The following is a 22,088-nucleotide window of genomic DNA, read 5'->3' on the forward strand; positions in this document are numbered from 1 at the left end:
ATTCCTGATGCATGAGTCTTGTGTAGCCAGTAGCAACTGCAACTAAACCAGCTGGATTTGCAAAGACCAGAGACAAGAACATTTGTTTTTATCTGCTGAGTCTTTCTGGTACATGAACTTAGCTAATCTCCATTTTGGGTTTGATAGCACACTGCACATTGGAAATTGTGACACTAGCAAATGGCCCATATACTTTTAAAGCAGCATTAGTTTAAGTGCAAGCAGGTACTCCGTTTTATTATTGTTCTGACTGGGACTAATTATCAGACTGTGAGCTGTAATCTTACACTGATAAAACACAGAATAATAAGTGAATGACCCTGGTCACTGGTACTGTGGGTTTGTAGATTCCTGCAGGTTGCAAACAGAATTTTCAGAAGGAAACTTAAAGCCAGTTCTGGCACAAAGCAGAGAAAATGGACTGCAGTGGTTCAAGAAGGCAGCTCACCACCACCTTCTGAAGGGCAATTAGGGATGGGCAATAAAAATGCTGGCCTAGCCAGCAAAGCTCATGTCCCAAGAAAGAATTAAAAAAAAATAAAGCCTCCTGACATCTGAGAAGCAACATCCAGAAACATCTCAACCATTACCAATTCACAATTTTTTAAAAGCTCATCAGTTGTTTTCACTTCTCCTCTAAAGGAAATGACTTCTTATTAAGATATGGTTTCATCAGCACTTGTTACTCCCCATTACTTTGTGCGAGTCGGCATTAGTCATGTAGGAAGCTTAACACTGAGCATCAATAAGCTACTCAAATGAGAAGGGTATCCAAGCCTGATCCTATTCTCAATCAATGTCCATGCACAGTAGAGGTCAGTAGACTGTGGCCAGGTGCAGGACAGTTGCCCCACCCATTCCCCTGCCCATCCCAGGGTACTAAAAGCAACTGTAATACCCTTCTTCTGCCCTAGTTGAGATCACTGCCACAGACTAGGAAATGAACTGGGAACTTCCCTGGCATGTGCATCTCAGCTATTGATTAGATAAAATTGCTAAGTCATTGGGAAAGCCTATGTGATCTAAGGGGTTAATTTTAATTCCTCCATCCTGGTCGAGAGTGAGGTGGGAGGGGTGAGGATGATGGCTGTTATAATTTAGCAGGGAATTTAGCCCATTCTTTTCCCTTCCTGATACCTGCCCCAAGCCAGCGGAGCCTTTAAATGTGCAGGTTGGGCTCCAATTGTGTCATTGGGACCGGATCTCATCATCTAACCAAAGGCTTGACTGAGGGAGCACAAGTGGCTTTGCTGTCCAGCCAAACCTACTGGAAACAGAAGCCAGGACCGGCCACAGAAACCCAGCAAGGTAAATGCAAAAAATAGTTTTCTTAAGGGGCCTGGAGGAGCTGGAGTGTTGAACAGGTACTGACGTGAATGTCTTCAGAAAAGATGAGATGGAAGTTTGGCGGAGAAAAATATTGCCCTTATTAAAAAAAGGAAAAAGATGCTGCAGTATATGACACAGATATAATAAACACACAGACACATTTATAAAATTAAACAGTAATATTTACCCATTGAATAGTATTGTTGAAGATCAGTATTCCGTATTCTTCCTGATGGATTTATTATTGATGGAGAATGCGCAGCATTTAACATAGTTGCATTCTTCCTAGAGGAGGCCATCTTGTTGTTTTTATGTTCATTCCCTGGAGACTTTATTGAGACGGCTTTAGTCTGTTTAAATTTTTTCTTTAACCTTAAGAAAGCAAATTATGCCATTAAACTCTTATGACAATCGTTGCCCACGTAATTCTACTACTCAACCCTCCAAATCCCAGCCTGTCAATGAGATAAAGACATTCCATAAAGGGATTTTACAAGTTCTGATTCCATGAAGGAAACTTAAAAAGATTCACCCACTGTCATTCTATATAAGCTGCTGTTTTGTTGGCTCTGCTGTTTTGAGCAGTAAGGACACCATGTGGTGACAAGGTGTTCTTGCTGCTTGGGAATGTAACTCTGTCACAGAAGGGCTTGGGCCTGGAATGGAGGACATAAAATTACTTTGCCTTTCTTATTCTTGGAAATATAAACACTTGATTCTAACAGAAAGTCCTTCAAGTTGACAATAATTGGAATGATAGATGTCGGCATAAAGGCCATTCTGCCTCAGGAGGATTATTTCTGTGCACTCACCAGCTTTTTAAAAATTATTTCACGGGACGTGGGCATCACTGGCAAAGCCAGCATTTGTTGCCCATCCTTAGTTGTCCTTGAACAAGTAGCTCGTTAGGGCATTTCAGAGGGCAGTTAAGAGTCAACTGTCAACAACATTGGTGTGGGTCTGGAGTCACATGTAGGTAGGCCAAACCAGGTAAGGACGGCAGATTTCCTTCCCTAAGGTACATTAGTGAACAAGCTGGGTTTTTATGATAATCAATGATGGCTGCCGTGGTCACCATTACTGAGACCAGCTCTACATTCTAGATTTATTAACTGAATTCAAATTACACCAGCTGCCGTGGTGGGATTTGAACCCCATGTCCCCAGAGCACAAGTCTCAGTCTCGATGTTATCAATCCAGTAGCGTTTACCACTACACCATCGTTTACCCCCTAAGCTTTCACAAGGGCAGGCTGTGCACCACAATCGTAAATTTGTTCTTCATTAAAGGCCTGAGATTTCGCTATACGTAGCGGATAATCCCATTCTCGAGCCATTCCAGTAGGAACACGGTTTGGAAAATCAAGGGCATGCATGATCTCCCTAGATGTGTTCCCCTCTGGGAGCACTGCGTCAGCTCCACAGTGCACCGAGGAAATCTTCCTCAATTACTTTCAATGTGAAAATACTTATCTGACGCATCTGTGAGAAAAATGTGACATATTGAGCAGATAACATCTGACTCTCTAAATGGTCACATGATTCAATCATTGTTTCGTGCTACACGGGAATTTCTGTTGCTCTGTGAAAGGAAAATAAGTTAAGCAAATGGTCTCAATGAAGGTGAGGTAATAAGTTAAATGACAAATCGTTCAAAATACAGCTACAAAGCTCTAGAATCATTGTTAAACTAAGAGAATAAAGTGATTCTACTCCATTATTGTAATTCCCCTTTTTTCAAACCTACTTTTAAATTTGTATCTTATTTTTAAACAGGCTTCCACTGTATAAAGGTTGGATCTTAAGCTGCAATACAACGAAGTAAATTAAAGAATCTTAGGCCGGAATTTTCCACTCCTGCTGGCGGCGGGGGTCATGGTGGGCACGAATGGACAATATGGCGAGAAGGCCAAAAATTGGTTTTACGCCGTGGTGAAACCAGTTTGTGATCGTTCGCTCCGTCCGTCAGTGGCGGGCCACATTTCCTGCCATCCAACATCAGACACTTAAATTTAACGCATTCAGATCTCATCATTGTGGCTGCATACCAGAATCATCCCTCCACATCACATTTACCTCCCACGTTGGCGTGACTTCAGAACAGAGTGAGTTACGACTGCCTTTAAAAGGCGTGCACCTGGCGAGCAGAACTTCGAGGGGAACTCGGAGGTGAGTGCACACAAACTTGCGCAGTGATCGCGAGGATCGCCTGTAGGACATCAAGCAAGAGGTGCCACGCATTCGGGAAAGGGGGGGGAGGGTGGGGGGGGGGGGGCGCACAGGCAAGTAGTCATTTTTTCCCAGCTGGCTTTCAGTGCAGTGCCAGGTCAAGGACTCGTGTGGGTGGTGGGAAAGGCAGCACAGAGTGAAGGAAATTCACAAGCACATTCCGGGGCGGGGGGAGAGGGGCTGGAGGGTGAGGGAAGCAGCTACACACTTGGTAAAGCTTGTCAAAAGTGAGCATTCTTCCGCAGCTGAGACTGTTCAGCAGCAGCTCCATTGACACGCTTGGAGTCGAGCCTCTGAAGCATTTTTGCCCACTCAAGCAACGCAAAAGCATGAATATGCCACCGAATGCTCCAGATCTTTTCACCCCTTGGGTGCAGACTGCAAATTAATGTGTGTTTTAGGGGGTTGCAGAACAATTGGACAACTGGGCAAGATGTAGAATCCCCTTGAGAAAAGTGGCCATGGCGCAGTCACTGGTGGGGGCACTCACAGCCTCTTGCAATGTCTTTATTCAGATTTGGACCTATAACCCTGATGGTTCAAGCTAACAGCACAGCCTTGCAGTGTGGGTTAGGTGAATGCCTGAGCCTGAGCTGAGAGCACAGCATGCAGTCCAGTGGGCAAAGCTGCCGCCAACTGTTCAAGTAGAGCAGGTGGGTGGGGTTTCGGACAGCCAATGAGCACACTACACACTGGCCATCCAACTGGTGGCCAGCACTCTCCGGCATGGGTGAGGGGGCCTTTAGACTTAACCAAAGAGAGGTCCTTTGGGTACATATGCTAACCCATGCATCTCTCTCTTTGATCCTGCAGGAGGAGAACATCAGGATCATGGCGCCTGGTAATCTAGCTGTATGCTTCAGGGCTTACAGGGAGCAGAGAAGAAAAATAGTGAGATGGAGGTGCTTAACTTGCCAATGGGAGGAACACCACCCTCAAGATGAAGGTGTGGCAGAGCCTCCTGCACACGCAGCTGAAGATCCATGGTGAGCCGTCGCTCGTAGGCGTCTCGCTAGATCCAGGGTCTATAGAAGGCACTTGTCATTCCTGCAGAAGACTGAGAACTAGTGTCGCTGAAGACTGAAAATGTCTAGGGAACATATGCCATCTGTGCTGGATTTGGCCCCACGGAGACATGGAGTGCGTCCACTGCCAGTGCTGTGAAAGTGACTGTGGCATTCAATTTTTACACCAGTGGCTCCTTCCAGGGTTCTACAGGTTACCTTGTGCGACATCTCGAAAGCTCCACCCACAAGTGCATCCAGGAGGTCACGGACACCATCTTCGTGATGGCACAGAACTTTTGTGCATTTCGACCGTGATCAGGCAAGCCAGGAAGCAAGAGCGCTGGGAATTGCGGCGATCACTACTTTTCCACAGGTGCATGGTGCAATCGACTGCACTCATGTGGCGATTAGATCTCCGTGGCAACAAGCAGTCAACAATGTCAACCACAAGGGCTTCCACTCGCTGAATGTTCAGCTGGTCTACGATCACCACAATTGTACTCTACAGGTCTGCACACGATTCCCAGGGAGTGTCCATGACTCCTACATTCTTAGCTGGTCTCTGATATCTTCCAGGGTCCACAGAAGTTGCAGGGTTGGATCCTCAAGGACAAGGGTTACCCACAGAGAACATGGCTAATGATGCCCATGCAGCAGCCTCAGACTGCAGCAGAGCGATGGCATAATGAGGCTCATGCCACACCCTGGACTTTGGCTGAACGAACGATAGGCATCATGAAAATGAGGTTCCGGTGCCTCGACAGGTCTGATAGAGCACTGCAATACAGTCCCCAGAGGGTGTTGCGCATCATCGTAGCTTGCTGTGTGCAGCACAACCTGCCACTGCAACAGAGGGAGGACCTGGCTGAGGAGGAGATGGAAGAGCTGCATGTCTCCTCTGATGAGGAGGATGTTGAAGGGGATGAGGTCCTCAAGGCGATGAGGTCATCGCACTGGCCAGAGGAGGCAGGCGCATTCGTGAGGCCCTAATAGCTGCAAAATTCGTGGGGGTTGATGACGAGATGCAGTGAGGACAGTCCTGACATCCTCACCTTGCATCTGTGAACGTTTGACTCCTGTGTGGCTGTTGGCAGCGCACATGCCCTCTGTGATCAGGCTCATGACATAGAGATGCAACGGAGGCCCTAATAGTCCCAAGATTCCAGAAGATTGATGCCAACATGCAGTGAGGATACTCCATAGATCTTCAAATTGCCTCTGTGAACGTCTGACTCCTGTGTGGCTAAGGGCAGCTCACTTACGCTCTGTGATCAGGGTCATATCATGGAGGCTTGAAACTTTAAATGCACCTGATCCTTTGGCAGCCTTCAGCATCTGTCCCCTTCAGGACCACACTGTCACTGGACACAGATGCTGAAGAGATGGGGGCGGTCCAGCCCCACTTCAAAGGTGCTGAAAGCACATAGAATGACAGAACTCTGTGCCAATGACATTTTGGCAGCAATGACAAGCACCATCGAGGTGCAGGCATCACTAATGTGTCCAGTGAGTGTGAAGCCGGACCATCATTTTGCTCTGAAGGTTACACACTGCACAGGGAAGAGGCCCTGGACTGAGATATTTGCCTTTATCTTGTGCAGCTACCAAGGTTTCACATCTGAGTGACATGAACACTGCTCATCATAACAAGGAGCCACAGACAAGGAGACATTCTGGGGAGTTTATTTACAATAGTGAACATTATGTCCAAGTGATTAACATCTGTGCTTACACAGTGCAACTACATCTTCTTAACCTTCCTAACCCTGCCGCTACATCTTGGTGCTCCCCCAACATCCACAGTGGAGATGGAGACAGCCTACTGACTGCTACGCCCTGTTGTCTGTGATGACTTTGATGGGCATCCACTGGAGGGCCAAGACCTGGAAGGCCCCAGCCTGCTTTGGGTATCCTGCACCCTCCTCGGTCTGAGGGGCTGGCGATGATGGATTCACAGGAAGAGGGGATTTGAATCGGCCGGACATTCCAGGTCACTTGGGTGGATGCCCCCAGGGTGTCAAGTGCTGGTCCTCCTCCCTATGGGTGCTTGACAGCTCTTGGCTGACCCCTTGGGGAGAAGGGGAAGTTGGAGTGAGAGCGAACTGCCCCGCGCCCCTCTCGCGTTGACACTGTTGGAGGCCAACTATGGCAGCAGCAATGGAATTCAGTCCATGCAGCAGTGCAGGACCGATGTCCTGGATCAAGGTCTTCATGGCGGCTGCCATCCTGCCAGTGTTGGCCAACGCTATCACTTCAGACTGAAGGCAGACGGACTCCTCCATCGTCCCTTGCAATCTGAGAAGTGCAGCATTGACAGAGGGATGATATGGTGCAGGATCCTCATGTGGATGCTTGCCACTGATCTCATCATTGCCGCAGGAACGTCCTCTCTGGCCAACTCCAATGCGCGACTCTCAAATGGAGTGAGGACCTTGCTGTCCGACATTCCAGCCCCAGTCTAGGACCTCTCCTGTTGATTGTGCATGATCCTGTCTTGCATAAAGACAGATGGAGAGAGTGTGAAGAGGCGCATGCCAAGCCAAATGAGAAGGATGCCAGGCGTGCCTATGTGCTGAGTGGAGCCATGGATGGGATGATGAGGGATTCTCCAGAGCAGATGAGGCCAGATGGAGATGTGAAGGTGGAAGGCCAACAGCAATCCAGCGTGTTTTCCGTGCCAACATAATTTATGAGGCGGGAAGGGGATGATATGATGCAAAAGTCTGCCATTGTGGCCAGCGGGTAAATTGTCTTTTTTCATGTCTGCTATTGCACTTAGTGTAAATCTGGGACGATTCTGCCCTTAGATCAGAAGTTTATCCAAGCTTATTGTCTTCGTTGGTTACAGAGGTGCCATGGAGCCTCAGGGTCACATCCAAAGTTTAAATCAGTGTTCCATTCATTTCTTTACACATACATAAAGTTACTGAGCAAAGTATTTTGATTTAGGATTTATCCATCAATGAGGCAAGAGCCCTTTCCAAACTTCCAGAATCTCGAAATTAAAACAGGACAAACCAGTGAATAGGAAATATAAGAATAGGACTGAGTTGCCTAAGATGTGGGGCCAGACATCCAGAGCTTGGAGGTTTGCATGGGCTGAACACCCTGACCCAGATGGTGCATCACAACAGTAGTTCTCAACTTTTTCAGGGGATTCCCTTCCAAGCCTCTCTTGATAAGTTCATTGGCACGTCCTCCACAAGCACTAAGTTTGGGTTTCCACCTTGTGTAACAGTGGCTCTAGCTGAAGCCCAGAAGATTTTGCAATTTTTTTCTCTCACATAAGAAGACAACCAACCTTTTGTTGATAAAAATCAAGTATATTCATGACTTCATTTCAACTTGTACTTCTTAATTCCCCCAGCAGCTGCAAGTAGCGATTGTTCTTATCAACGGCCTTGTGGACCTCTTCATCCTGTTCTCCCTCCTTCTCTACCTCTCTCTCCTTCTCTGATGCTGTCCTTAACTCAGGGTCAGAATTGGTTACTTTTCTCAAACTCATTCATACTTCTTAGCCATAGATTCAGCCTTCAGCAACACCAAAAGCTGTGACTCAGGCCATTATAATGGAGATGCATTGGCATTGTGTCCAACTGGCTATATTAACAAGCATCTAGCTCAAAGGTTGCAACTCACTGGCTTACTAGTGAAGCAAAGATGTGGGTGGAGCTGACACAAGGTGACACACTCGTAGGAAGCAATTTTAGTGATGGTTCTTAGTGGCCACAGATTCCACGGATGATTTGTCCAGAAAGCATCAACCTACCGGAGCTGCACTCACTCCTCAAATCAACACCACCAAACTCCAGCTCCGGCTCAGACATCCACAACTGTCGCCACCACCAGAACAAAACAAATCCATGCATCACAGTTCCTGCTGTAAGGCGCAGAATCCCATTTGAATAGGCCTTTGAGAACTGTGCAAGATGGCACCGTTACTGTCAATCTTTTTTTTTAATTTTTAAGAGCAACCTGACATTTAGGGCAGGACTTTCCGGCCATCGGGCAGGTGCAGCGGGCAGGCCGTGAGTGGCCGGGAAACGCTCCACTGCCTGCAGTCGGCCCCCAATTAATGGCCAGCCAGCGTGAAGGGCGCGTTGAGAAGCTCAGCGGGGTGAGGGCGGGAGGAATGCAAGCACAAAAGTCTATGCATGCGCAGGGGAGCACGCACTGAAAACTCCTTGATGGCACAGAGCTGCCTCAGGGAGCTGAAGAATTGTTGAAACAAAAATAAAGATGTTTAAAATGAGAGAAACATTTTTAATGTGACTCATGTTACACATATGACTCAGTCACATGAACAGGAACATATTAAAAATGATGCCGAAAATTTTTATTTTTAAAAAATTACTGTTGGATACCTCATCCCGCCCGTGGGTGAGGTTTCATAAAAAAATCCAAAGGCCGTCTGGCCAATTCGCCCGCCCACCCAGTGTAAAACAGGTTTCAATTAATTGATTAAGGGCCTTAATAGGCCTCTTAATTGTCGGCGGGCGCACTGTCAACTCTCGCGCGTGGCCGCTGACTGAAATATTGCGTGAGTGCGCAATACCGTCGGGATGCTCACCTGATGTCATCGCGCGTTATTACCATTGCCCAATTGGATCCCTGCCTGCGACACGTAAAATCCTGCCCTTAATGTTTTGGTTTGTGACACAATCGTGTGACTGCAATTGACAGCATTACACGAGTTGTGACAAAAACTGTCACAGTGATCCCTCAGCCTCCCCAAGTTCAATCTCTGATCCTCCTGTCTAAATGGAACAGTACTACTCCTTCACAATGCCCCAGCTTGAAAGAGAGTTTGAAAGCACTATTGGAAGGCAGTGCCACTCTTAGTGCTGCTGACACCAGTTTATGAATTACATTAATAATTGGTTAGTTTCAATGGCAGACTGTATTCCAATAGGTCCTGAGCTCACTCACTTGCAGGTTGTGATTCAAAAGTAATTAAATCTCAATATGCATATCACTTGAACTCACTGTACAGTTTGTCACATGGTACTTATAGGTGAAGACACAGGTACATTAAGATTGTGTGCATGAGGACAGTTACTGAGAGCTGAGATATTTTGCTGATAGTTTCAGGTTTGGATTTACCGGTAAGGGATGAGGAAGGAAATAATTAGTTCCCCCTTTCTGCATTGGTGTACATTTCCTTTTTTTAAGGTGAGAACATGCTGTGGGGATCGGGTTGGAGGGAACAGAATTAACATTAACTTTCAAATGTTTATATCATTAATTTTTTAAAACTCTTTTTCTGGGACGTGAGTGGTGCTGGCAAGGCTGCATTGGTTGCCCATCACTCATTGCCCTTAAGAAGGTGGTGATTGTGAATCACCTTCTTGAACCACTGCAGTCTTTCTATCGTGGTTTGGTACAACTGGGTGGCTTGCTAGGCCAACCCAGAGGGCAGTTAACATTGCTGTAGGTCTGGAGTCAAATGTAGGCCAGAGCAGGTAAGGATAGCAAATTTCCTTTCCTAAAGGACATTAGTGAACAAAATGGGTTTTTACGACAATCGATGATAGTTCCATGATCACCATAATTGACATTGTTCTCAGTTCCAGGTTTTTATGAATTAATTGAATTTAAGTTCCACCAGCTGCCATGGTCCCGGGGCATTAGCCTGGGCCTCTGAATTACTAGTCCAGTGACATTACCACTACACCATCAGTTCCCCTGCTTGGGGGTGGCGACGTTTCCTTTAAGGAATCTATTGAATTCTTTGGCCTCCCCTGCACCACCCCCAACCCAGCCTAGGTCTAGCTGAAATTAAGAGTTCAGCAGAGAAAGAACCACAAGTAGCCACTTGAATTGTGCATTCAAACTTCATCTGCATCTGAAGTGCTGTAACCTGAAAGGCTACAGACCAGGTGCTGGAAATTGGGTTTAAAATGAGCAGCTAGTTTCTTTTTTCTCTTTTTGGCCGGCACAGACACGATGGGCTGAATGGCCTCTTTCTGCACCGTAACTTTTCTATGGTTCTATGGTTCCATGTCAGCACTTGACCATATAAAATGTAGACTGACTCTTTAGTGCAGTACCAAGAGGGTGTTGTATTCTCAGAGGTGTCAGATTGGATGTTAAGCTAAGGCCCTGTCTGCTTGTTTGTGTGGACATAACTGATCCTATGGCATGTTGTGACGAAGAGCAGTGAGCTCTCCTGATGTCCTGGCTAACTTTTATCTCCCAAACATTATCACCAAAAACAGATTAGCTGGTCAGTTATCGAATTTGCTATTTGTGGGAGCTTGCTGTGCACACAGTTTCAGTTGCTTATACAACAATTATTTCAAAAGTATTTAGTTGGCTGTGAAGCATTTTAATCATGCTGAAAGGTGCTATATCAATGCAGCTTCTTTTTTACCTGGTGGCATCACACCATGTCCTAAGTTACCTGGAGTAACTTTGGCCTTTGGCGAACTGTATCAACTCCATCTAATAAAATCCTGAAGACGTGGGTCACAGTAGTCAAAAATAAATGGGTACTATTTTTGATCAGTCTACTTACCACAAAATTATCTTACTGAAATATTACAGAAAGGGAAGTAAATGCAAGAATTGAAACACTTGAAAATAGTTTCAACAAAGCTCACAATTTAAAAAAAATTATATTGATTTTTGGCAAGTGGTTGAACCAGATTCATAACCCAATTCAGATGACATAAATCATTGAATGTAATATTGCATTTTGATTAGGGAAGAAAGCATTACTTGAACATTCCTTTACAATCTGTGAAATTCCTTCGTAATCCCCACGCTATTGTGGCCAGAAAGCACACACTGTGCCGTGTTGCTGCTTTTGTGAATGTCAAGCATTGCTGAGGGTTAGCTGGAAAAGATTTGTTTGCTCAAATACTGAAGAGACATTTGTGAAAACGCATTTTTGACTCTCCTCACTCAGCCCTGCCAATGTAATGTATTGTTTGTAAAGATAATACAAAGCACTGTTTCTGTTATGTACATTCTTTTATCCACTTGGTTACCTTGCTATGGGCTGCATGTTCCTTTGTGCACTAATTCGACCAAAACAAAAAGTAAGTGCAAGGTTCCTGTTTAGTATTCACATTTACTTTCTGAATGTTAAACCGCAAACTAAATACAAGAAAGGAAACAGCAGGGAGTAATTATAGGCAGTAATCTAATCAAGAAGTTTTAATTGATATAAACTAAGTAGTTCATATGTGTCATTTGAATTGTGAGATTAGATTACAGCATTAAGTTGCTCCTGTAGGTTCAGATATACTTTTGAATGTGTTTTCTTCCTTTACCCTGAGCATTGTGACTTGTATAGTAATTCACACTGAGATGCCATTATGAACTGCCTGAAGTCCTTCGGGACCTCAGTAAAGATGCCATTTGTAATGTGCCAACCTAGGTGTCAGTAGGATATTCAATCATGAGCCCAATACTTTGCTTATCCAATATTTAACAGCAGAGATTGGTGGATAATGAACATAACAGGGACACCAAGGTATTTCTACACCCTGGCTGGCCCACTCCCACTTTGGCTGAGATCAGCTGCCTCAGAATGATGTCCATTTTAGTTATCCTCAGTTGATTCTTGAATGAATGCCTGTCCTCACTATGCTTTAATTCCTCGTGGCTTTAAAAATCCTTAGCCTTTAGGTTTTCATATGGAATTTACAGTGTTCAGGTGCCAAGGGTAAATATATTTAGCGAAAAAAAGAAAATAGAAATACCGTAGAGGTTAGCGTGTAAATTGACTTTGAAGCCTCCAAAAATTATTCCAAAAATGGGGGTTGACTCATACAATGAGCATGTACAAAAGCACGACTTTTGGGGCTGGAAAATTAGGTTGTCTTATATGCCGGGTCGACTTGTATTCTGTGATCTATGGTATTTTGAAAGACTAAGATTTTCTTGGTTAAAGTTAGGAGTGAACAAAGAAGGGAATCTTAAAAACATTCATTTGTATTTCACTGGGAGCATTATGGTGTAATTACTGTCTGCTTTGTCCACAATAATAGTGACATCTTATCCTTGACAGTGTCAAACAGGTAAACTAAAATACAGATGAGAAATGACAGACATATAAGTGCTTCAAAATAAATTTCTGAATATGTTGTGGTAGAGTTTTTGCTTTGGACACAATCAGTGATTCTTGCTCAGTTGTGCCCAAAATTGCACCCATTTTGAAAAGTGTATTTTTTCCTCAGAGTTTCTGTTCAAACACAGTTATGTATCGTCGAATGCAAAATCTGCCATGAACCAGTACAACTGGTTAACATTTTGAAACATGATTTATTTAAAAAATATTTTACTTTAAAGCATATTCCTTGATATTCTTAAGGGTACTGAATCAGTGCAGCTTGATTAGTACATCCGAAAATGGGTTAATCTAAAAAAATAAGCACTTTAGATCAGTGTCAATCCACCAACTCCATTTAAGATTGCCGATAATAATGTTTAAAAAATATACATTATTTTCTAGTTATGTGTAGTGAGTTTCTTAGTAGATTTAAAAAAAATATTCAAAACCTTTCAAAACATACCAATTAGCATCCTTCCATCCAAGAGATACGGTTTAAGTTTGGAGAACCCCCTTGAAGGCTTACAAACAAGTGCAATTAGCACAAACTGTCAATGGTTATAAATTTACTCTGAGGGTGTGACCAGTTTTGTGGCAGAGCCTGCTTTTAGCCCAATATTTTTTAAACTCTTGCAAAAAAATTGCAGAAACTCAAGCTGTGCTGAATGCAATTCGAGCTCAAAATTCCACAACCTTTTGCGTGGTTATGCTGATATCATTTGCTCCTTGCTGTACCTTCCAGTCTGCCCCCTTGTATTGCCAGAGGTTCCTCCCTTCAGAAGAGCTACTAAACTGAGGCAATGTCTGCCTGTCTGAAAGCATATTAAAGAGCCTGTGGTACAGTCATTGTGGTACTGGACTCACACAGAGAGAGAGGGGAGAGAGAGAGAAGGAGAGAGAGAGTTTTGCATGCAATCTCACCGGGAAAATAAATTCAATAAATCTAACCATTTACGGGCAGGGACCAGAAACTGACCATGAAAGCTGCTCGTTTGTTGTAAAATTCCAACTGATTCACTCCTGTCCTTCAGGATGGGAACCTACCAGCCCTGCCCAGTCTGGTCTACATGTGACTTTAGTCTCAAATTATATATGGCTGACTGACAAGGCAATCAGGGATGGGCAATGAATACCACCTTGCCACAAATAAAAGCAAATTTGGAGAAGAGCAGGTCTTTGTGAGATATTGTTGTGTGCAAAACAGTTGCCATGTTTGCCAAAGTTACAGTTCAAAATAATTCACATTAAGCACTTTGGGATGCTTCTAAGAAACATGATAATGTGCTACATAAATGCAAGACTCTTTTCCTTTCGTAACAAGTATTTTCTCTCCATTTAGAATTATTACTCATGGAATTAACGTATGCTTAATCTATGAATTTCAATTCCCCTTAAGTACTTAAGAGGCAGTTTTAGCAATTCCTGTTTCAGCTGAGGGTACAGATAACTGAATTTGATGCTAAAAATCGTTTTAAATGATTTGTCTGCATCCCTGAAATGTTGCAGCAAGTCAAATTGATTTTTTTGTCATTCCTTTGCCAGTTTATCAGGGTTCTAATGTTTACTTTGTTAAAGTTGACTACCTACCTTGTCTTCACATCAGAAAAATAATCTTGCCGTTTCTCCTTCCTCTGTTCATTGAGATCCATGGTTATGTTGACATTACAGGGCCATGAAGTTCATTTATTTTAGACATTAGAGTATTTCACTTCTGTCTTCAGTAGAACACTTACTTAATAATAGAGCAAATAGCCATGTGACTGCGCTGACTTGTGCATGATTGAAAGGAGAACTATGTCATAGAGGAAAACCAAAAAAAATTAAATAAAAAATAAACATTGAGTGTCCAAAAGGAACATATGGTCCAATTTTAACTGTCTAAGTGAATGGGTTTTGAGTGAGTTAAAATTGGGCCCTTTACGTCTATTATTCTGATAATGACAATTGAGAATTGATTACAGTCAAATTTCCAAATATGTGGAGTGACATTAACAAGTCATATGGTCAAGTACTTTTGGAAAAATTAAATAATTTCATTAACACTTCTATACTGCTTAATGGAACAGTTAGTTATCTGTGATATGCTAATAATCAATCATGCACTGTTGTTGCAAGAAAAGTGATGATATCCAGCAGGACCACTTCAAATAATGATATAATTTATCCAAAGTCTAATGGCCATCACTGTATACACTTGCTCTATCTCAGTTTTCTCCCTTCCTCCCATGAAAGCAATGATTCAGTGGCCATTCTTCACATGGGAGCCTGGAGATTGAGTGTTGGGATAGGCTGTTCAACCATGAGCACATGGCAGTTGAGCCTCATTATGGATATTTTAAAAATTCATTCCTGGGATGTGAGCTTCGCTGGCTGGGCCAGCATTTATTGCCCATCCCTAGTTGCCCTTGGTGAGCTGCCTTCTCGAACCGCTGCAGTCCATGTGGTGTATGTTCACCTACAATGCTGTTAGGAAAGGAGTTCCAGGATTTTGGCCCAGCGACAAAAGGGGAATCACAGATATTAGGGACCCATATCTCATCTCGAAAGGTTTCAGATTTGATCCCTGGTCTACGATGAATTAATAACTCTCAGCTATAATGTTGAGTGAATGAATAAAAAGAAAAGATCAGGAATTGCATCCCACTGGTGTGAAGACAGCCTGATCCATCAGGATCTGACCATCTACATAAATGGGCATGTATAATAATGGCATATATTGGGTTTCTGCTTGGGTGGGGCAGTGCTGGCAGTGGTGGTGATGGGGCTGAAAGAGAGGAAGCACAACTTGTCATTGATAAAGAATGTGGGGCAGGGATGAGTAAAGCCTGAAGGATCAGCTTTATTCATGTTGCTGTGGAGGTCTTGAGGTGTAGTGGTAGTGTCCCTACCTCTAGGCCAGAATCTCTGGGTTCAAGTTTCACAACAGGACTTCTTGGCCACAGAAGGAGTGTTCATAATGTGGTTCAAAGGGCTGATAATCAACCTAGGAATCCTTCCATCACCTCCCCATTATTCCCCAAAGGGGAAAAAAAAGTGCATGAAAATATGGTTTAAAATAAAAACTCATTGCCAAAACATTATGGTTCTCTGCTTTGGTGTGGAGCCTTTGTAACTTGTCCATGGAAAAAATAATACCAAACACTTCCAATCTTTTCCCCTTCTCCCTGTGAAGGCGAGGCCAGTTATCCATTGTGCCAAATTGCTGAAGCATAGGGTATTATAGAGTGAGGAAATTCTGATTTACTGGAGGCATTACTGCAAGGAAGCAGAGGGGGCAAGGACACAATTTTGTATTTTCCTACATGACAATGCAGCTCAGAAGTACTTCACTTGCTTTAAACACCAGTTTAACCTAAGATTGTGAAAGGCATAATGTAAATACAAGTTTCTTTTTTGTTTATCTGGGTCTATATTCGATGGAGTTTAGAAGGATGAGGGGGGATCTGATTGAAACTTACAGAATACTGAAAGGCCTGGATAGAGTGGACGTGGGGAAGATGTTTCCATTAGTAGGAGAGACTAGGACCCGAGGGCACAGCCTCATAGTAAAGGGAAGACCTTTTAGAACAGAGATGAGGAGAAACTTCTTTAGCCAGAGAGTGGTGAATCTATGGAATTCATTGCCACAGAAGGCTGTGGAGGCCAGGTCATTGAGTGTATTCGAGACCGAGATAGATAGGTTCTTGATTGGTAAGGGGATCAAAGGTTACGGGGAGAAGGTGGGAGAATGGGGTTGAGATACTTATCAGCCATGCTTGAATGGCGGAGCATACTCGATGGGCCGAATGGCCTAATTTCTGCTCCTATGTCTTATGGTCTTATCTTGTTCAAATGGCAATTCTTACGTGTCCAGATATAGAGTCTTGACAAGTTCTTCAACTTTGAGGGTATCACACCAAGACTTATTCGGTTAGATTATCTTCAATGAAACCATCAGAAATTGGGCAGGAAAGCAGCAGAAAAAAAGAGGGAAAACTTGAGTGGTGAGGCCAATTATCTCCTCAACATCAACCTATATTTCCTTTCCTCCATCGATACCAAGTATGCTAGTGGCCTTTCCTTGCTCACCTGCTAATGCAAATGCCCATGGGGTTTTGGGGGGGGGGGGGGGAGTGTAGTGGGGGTGCAGGGATAGATGTTGGTGTAGGTTTGGTTTCCATTTCTTGGACCACCATGACTGCATGATCGAAGAAGCAGTAGTAATTATCTTGAGGTACCTGGATGGAAGGAGAGAGCCTTGCATCAGCTTCTTCTGTGTTCACATACCTTCCTTCTGAAGGCCACGGTCTTGGCTGAGGCTAATAGTGGGAGATCCGTTCTAATCTTTGGGGGGTGGGGGAATTGTTTCCTGCCTGTGTGTGTGTGTTCCCAGCTCTCCTATGGAGATTCAACCGCAGCGCAGACAGAATTGTCCTGTTCTGCAGGGTAGCAGGAATCCTGCCAGGAACCTACCTAGGATACCAAATGACCCTGACCCAGGAAACTGATTTATGGTTGTGGGAGTGTTGGGAGAAGCAGGCAGCAGCCCCAACTCTGAACACTGCTGCTAGGAATGGCGAGTGCAGATAATGAGCAAGAGCAGTCATCCTCACTGATGCTTTTTTTTCATAGTAGGCCAAGGACACTGAAGCAAATTGTGCTGCCCCAGCACAGACAAGGGGCAGAACCTTGTTGAGGGGGGGGGGCCTCGCTTGCCAGCAGGGGGAGCCAGTGAGAGACCCACACTTTCCTCGAGGGGAAGGCCCACGCCAGTCAGGCAGCGCTGAGGCCAGCGGCTGGAATCAAGACCCCGCCCCCCAACCAAGGCCAGAAGTCCCACCTACTGAAACCTGCTGGCCAATCAGAGGCCGGCATCTCTCTTGTGCTCTGCAGTGCCATCGGGGGAGGCAGTGGCCGCTGCTGGAAGGACAGGCGGCGCCGGAGTTCCGGGATGGCGGAGCAACCCAGGCCATTGATAAGCGATGTGGGTGGTTTGGCGAGGTGGAGGTTGTGGGGGAGAGGGGTTCGCAGCAAGGGCAGAGGGGGCGGCTTTCAGAAGCCCCCCTCCCCGATGTCCTGAGTGATCAAGGGAGCACTGCACTGTCCCCCTCCCACCCAGGAGGTGTCTAGCTGGCTGCAGAGCCTTTAACCCGTCGCATTGTGACAGGTCCGCCTGCAGCTGGGTTAATACCAGGCAACTGACGGTGGGATGTGCAGGTCCACCACGGACCTCCCCGGCCAGAACACCGCGCATCCCGCCTGAGTTAATGCCATTCCCGCTTCCAAGCACAAGGTTCCGGCCGAAGGATTGCATCTGGGTACCTTGGCTAGCATCAGCCACACCAAGAGATGCACCTACTGACTGAGCTACTGGGGCACCTGTCTCAAAGGCTAGTTAAAAGGTTATGTGCATTACTGTACTGGAATACATTATTTAGAGGTTTAAGATTGACAAGAAATAATCTGCAATTTTAATAATTAGAATTATGGAACAGTATTTTGCTAATTTTTAGAAAGATCTTTCCCCAACATGTTGAAGTGAAAGTAATAAACTTAAAGTATTTTTAATGCCTACATGAGGAATCAGTCATAAGTCAAATCCAGCACATATTTAGTCATGTTTTAAGTCTCTTCTTCAGCTTGCGTGGATTGTCTATGATATCTAAATCATTCGTTGTTCGTCCGCAGTCTTTTTTTTGAGCTCGTGATTAAGAACAATAACATCACATTCAATTTGTTTCAACACTGCATACCTTTTTGTATCTGCTTTTCATTGGTGATGAATATTTTCACGTTTTTTGTGTCATCTGAAATTGTAGATCTTGCCTGAACACTATACATAGAAGTCACTATGCTCTTGCAAATGCAATTGCATTTCTTGTAGAATGCTTCTTAAAGCAATGCAAGTCCTTCCCCATGTGGAAATTATGATTTTTATGCCTTTTATATCACAGCAAGGGTTATTTTCATATCACATCAAATGATGGCTGTTGTTCTGTTGGCTGGTAATGAACTTCTCCAGTAAATTCTTCTCCATTATCTTGCATTCCAAAAAATTATGTAAAAAACCCAAGCTGTTTTGTACTGACTGATCTCACTGGGAGGAACAGTATTAACATATTGTCTTATGGACTGCAGAAACATGCAGTCACCAAAACATTTGGAGATGAAAAAGAAAAACACTCCAGAGGAGGCGGTGCTGCTGACTGGATATGAAAGTGGGGGTTTGGATTGAGTGACAAGATGTGGTGAAAGTCTAGATGTCAGATGAAGATGAAAGAGACAGAGGGATATTCAAAGATCAACGTTTTATACAATCTACATACATGCATATTTCAGAATGTGAGACTTTGATGAATGAGAAAGTTTCCCAGAATAACAAGGGCGACATTAAACTAGTCCTAGTCCAAAAATAGCTGTCGACTTGTAAGGTGTCTCCACCCAGGAAAGAGATGATTCAAAAGGAATTGGATACCACATCCATGGACAGAGGTTTACCATTGAGATCCCAAGTGATCTACAGGAGCTTTCCAAAGGAAGGCGAAGCAACCAATGCTATGTTAAGTCATGGGAACAAAGTTGTATAGGCTCTTGGAATCATTGCTAAAGCTACTGGGGCACTTTATAGGGTAGTGGCTGATGAATAGTTACCAGTGATGGAGCAGGCAGCATGAAATAAACTGCTGTTAGAGGAACAGTGAGTATGCGCAGCAACATGTCATTAGAGGAAATAGGGAGTGGCAAGGCTGTGGAGAGATTTGCAACTTCCTCCAGACTTTTGCCTTTGCAAACATGCTTCACTGTTTCATTTCCGGTCGACTGTGCATTATCACCTCCTTCTACATTGCTGGAGGCCCCAAAAGTCATCTCTTACCCCACACTCTGGATACTCTCTCTAAACTCATCTGCCTCATCATCCACCATCATCATCATCCTCGTCTCCTTAAAATTTACCATTGATAATTCCTATAACTTCGCTCCTATTTTGTTTGAGTCCAAACTCCCACAACTGTGAAAGGTTTGGGGTGTTTTGCTACTTAAATTCTGGTTGCCATTTATCACAATGTTTCTCTTCTTTCTCTTTTTAATCAAAACTGCTATAGTTATTGTTCCTCTAAAATTTAGCCCTTGTGTTTCTTCTAAATTTCAGATAAACATTCTAACATGCCTATTCTCCTCCCTACATCTTCACTGTGGGGAACTTAATACCCATTGTACATCTCCTTAACGCATCGCTTCCCATCACGTCAAAATTTCTTATCGCCCTTTCTCTTTCCTTCCACATACAATATTAAAACACAACTTTGGAATCACCTGAATATGACTTCTGCTGTTGTCTTCTATTCTTTTCACCTTAAAGAAAAGAAAGACTTGCATTTAAATAGCACTTTTCATTACCACCGGATGTCTCAAAGCACTTTTTACAGCCAATAAAGTGGTCACTGTTGGAATGTAGGAAATGTAACAGCTAATTTGCGCTCAGCAAATTCCCACAAACAGCAATGTGATAATGAGCAGATACTCTTGTTTTTTGTGATGTTGATTAAGGAATAAATATTGACCAGCACATGGGATATAACTCCCCTATTCCTCGAAATAGTGCCACAGGATCTTTGACATCTACCAAGCAGGCAGATGGGGCCTCGGTTAAATCGTGTCATCCAAAAGATGGCACCTCTAATAGTGCAATGCTCTCTCAGTATTGCACTGGAGCCTCAGCCCTAATTTTCGGTAACTGAACCTTTCTCTTCCAATACAGGTAGAAGTTTAATGCCAGAAAGTACAATAGTTTTATTTATCAGAGATCATAGAATATTACAGCACACATCTGCATTAAATTAGAATGGTTGGCATTCCTAAAAATTTAACCCCCCCAGAAAGGGTATGCATGGACATCATTTAGTACAAAATTGGGCCCAGCTTTGATCCACTCCATAACAAAATAACTAGCTGACACTCACTATTAAGATGTTACTAGATTGAGGATTACAATTTTGATGAGAGACTTGAGAAGTCAGGGCTTTTGTCGCTAGAGTTCAGAAGATTGAGGGGTTACTGGATGGAGGTCTTCAAGATTATGAATGATTATAGTGGAGTAATGAAAGATATTCCTTGGTCAGAAAGATGGTAATGAGAGGGCACAAATTTAAGGTTTGGATGTCTTTACAGAGGATGGTTAGAATGTGGAATTTTCCGCTAAAAAATATTGTTGCAGCAGAGGTTAGAATTATTTTAGAAAGGGAATTAAACATTTGCCTGAATAAGAAGAATATTGAAAGGGTAGGAATAGCACCTTATACAACCTCAGGATGTCCCAAAGCCAATGAAGTACTTTTGATGTGTAGTCACTCTGTTGTAATGTTGGAAGTGTGACAGCTGAATTACGCACAGTAAGCTCCCACAAACAGAAATGTGATAATGGCCAGATAACCATTCTTTCCTGATGTTGGCTGAGGGATAAGTATCAGCCTTGGACACTAAAGTTCCCTGTCGATCTCTGAGTATTGAACACTAACTTGACAGACAAACATCTACAAGAGAGTACACACCCTCAATTTTGTCTCTAGAGTGGGACTTGAACCTGTAACCTTCTGATTCAGAGACTGGCATGCTCCCCATTCAGCCACGGTTGGTAGAATTAGACAGTGACTCTAAACACCAAAGATTTGATGGATTGCATTTGTCTAATATTTATCAGATTCTGAGCTCACCTATCAACCTGCCTTCCCACACAAAAAAAGTCCTCACCTGTCAGTTTTTGAACGACAGTCTATTTTTTTTTATTAAAAAGCCATATCCAATACATCTTATATTGCATTTACACATTACATGTTACAAGCTATATCCAATGCATTTTATATGACACAAAAAGATGATTTCCAAATCAGAAGTCTTTGTTTGCACTTACTTGTGTCTTATCATATATCAGTTATTAAGATTTTCAATTTGAGATGATTTGGCACGGCTGACCTCTCAACAGATCCTGAGAGTTTGACGATCTGTCGCACCATTTTCTCATGAGCACTATTTTGCAAAAAGGACAGTCACAGAGGAAGAGAAAATACCGGATCTGAGCAACAGCAAATCACCCACCAGAACAAATCCTTCGCCCTAAATCTTCAATAGGTAGGATTCCACCCCTTGTACCACCCCATCCCCATCTCCATCCATTGATAGAAGGTGCAGACCCCAGACAAGACAGTCAGTCACAAATTAAAGATGGACCAAAAGGAAGTTAACATTGGAATTGAAATCGTATTCCGCATAATATCGCACTGAAAACACTCATCAGCATTTATTGCAAATAATATATGCTGGTGCATCGCTTTTGCTGCAGATTGGCCAAGCTCTGCAGAGGGCGGTGCTGCCTCTCGCTCAGCTGAAAAAGGGGCAGGCTCTGGCACCGAGGGCTAGGCCGCAACCCCCCCCCCCCGCCCCCACACCCCCATTCCGTAAAGGCGATTGGCTGCCGGCCGGCCACGCAGC

The 22,088-nt window shown here is 43.8% G+C and overlaps 1 protein-coding gene across 1 annotated transcript in view; it reads right to left on the bottom strand.

Annotated features, from left to right (window-relative positions):
* The window catches only part of LOC144696084 (nuclear receptor coactivator 7), an 87,581-nt gene extending 65,608 nt beyond the window's left edge, over positions 1-21,973 (bottom strand). The window contains exons 1-4 of the mRNA XM_078567330.1: positions 21,511-21,973; positions 19,917-19,955; positions 14,211-14,415; positions 1,517-1,701 (exon numbers count right to left, since the gene is read on the bottom strand). Of these exons, the coding sequence (XP_078423456.1) occupies positions 1,517-1,701; positions 14,211-14,272 (247 nt within the window). The 5' untranslated portion in view covers positions 14,273-14,415; positions 19,917-19,955; positions 21,511-21,973. The remainder of the gene's footprint in view (positions 1-1,516; positions 1,702-14,210; positions 14,416-19,916; positions 19,956-21,510) is intronic.
* Between the last annotated feature and the right edge of the window lie 115 nt (positions 21,974-22,088).

Source organism: Cetorhinus maximus, chromosome 21, assembly GCF_964194155.1.
Source record: "Cetorhinus maximus chromosome 21, sCetMax3.hap1.1, whole genome shotgun sequence".
Lineage (NCBI taxonomy): Eukaryota > Metazoa > Chordata > Chondrichthyes > Lamniformes > Cetorhinidae > Cetorhinus > Cetorhinus maximus.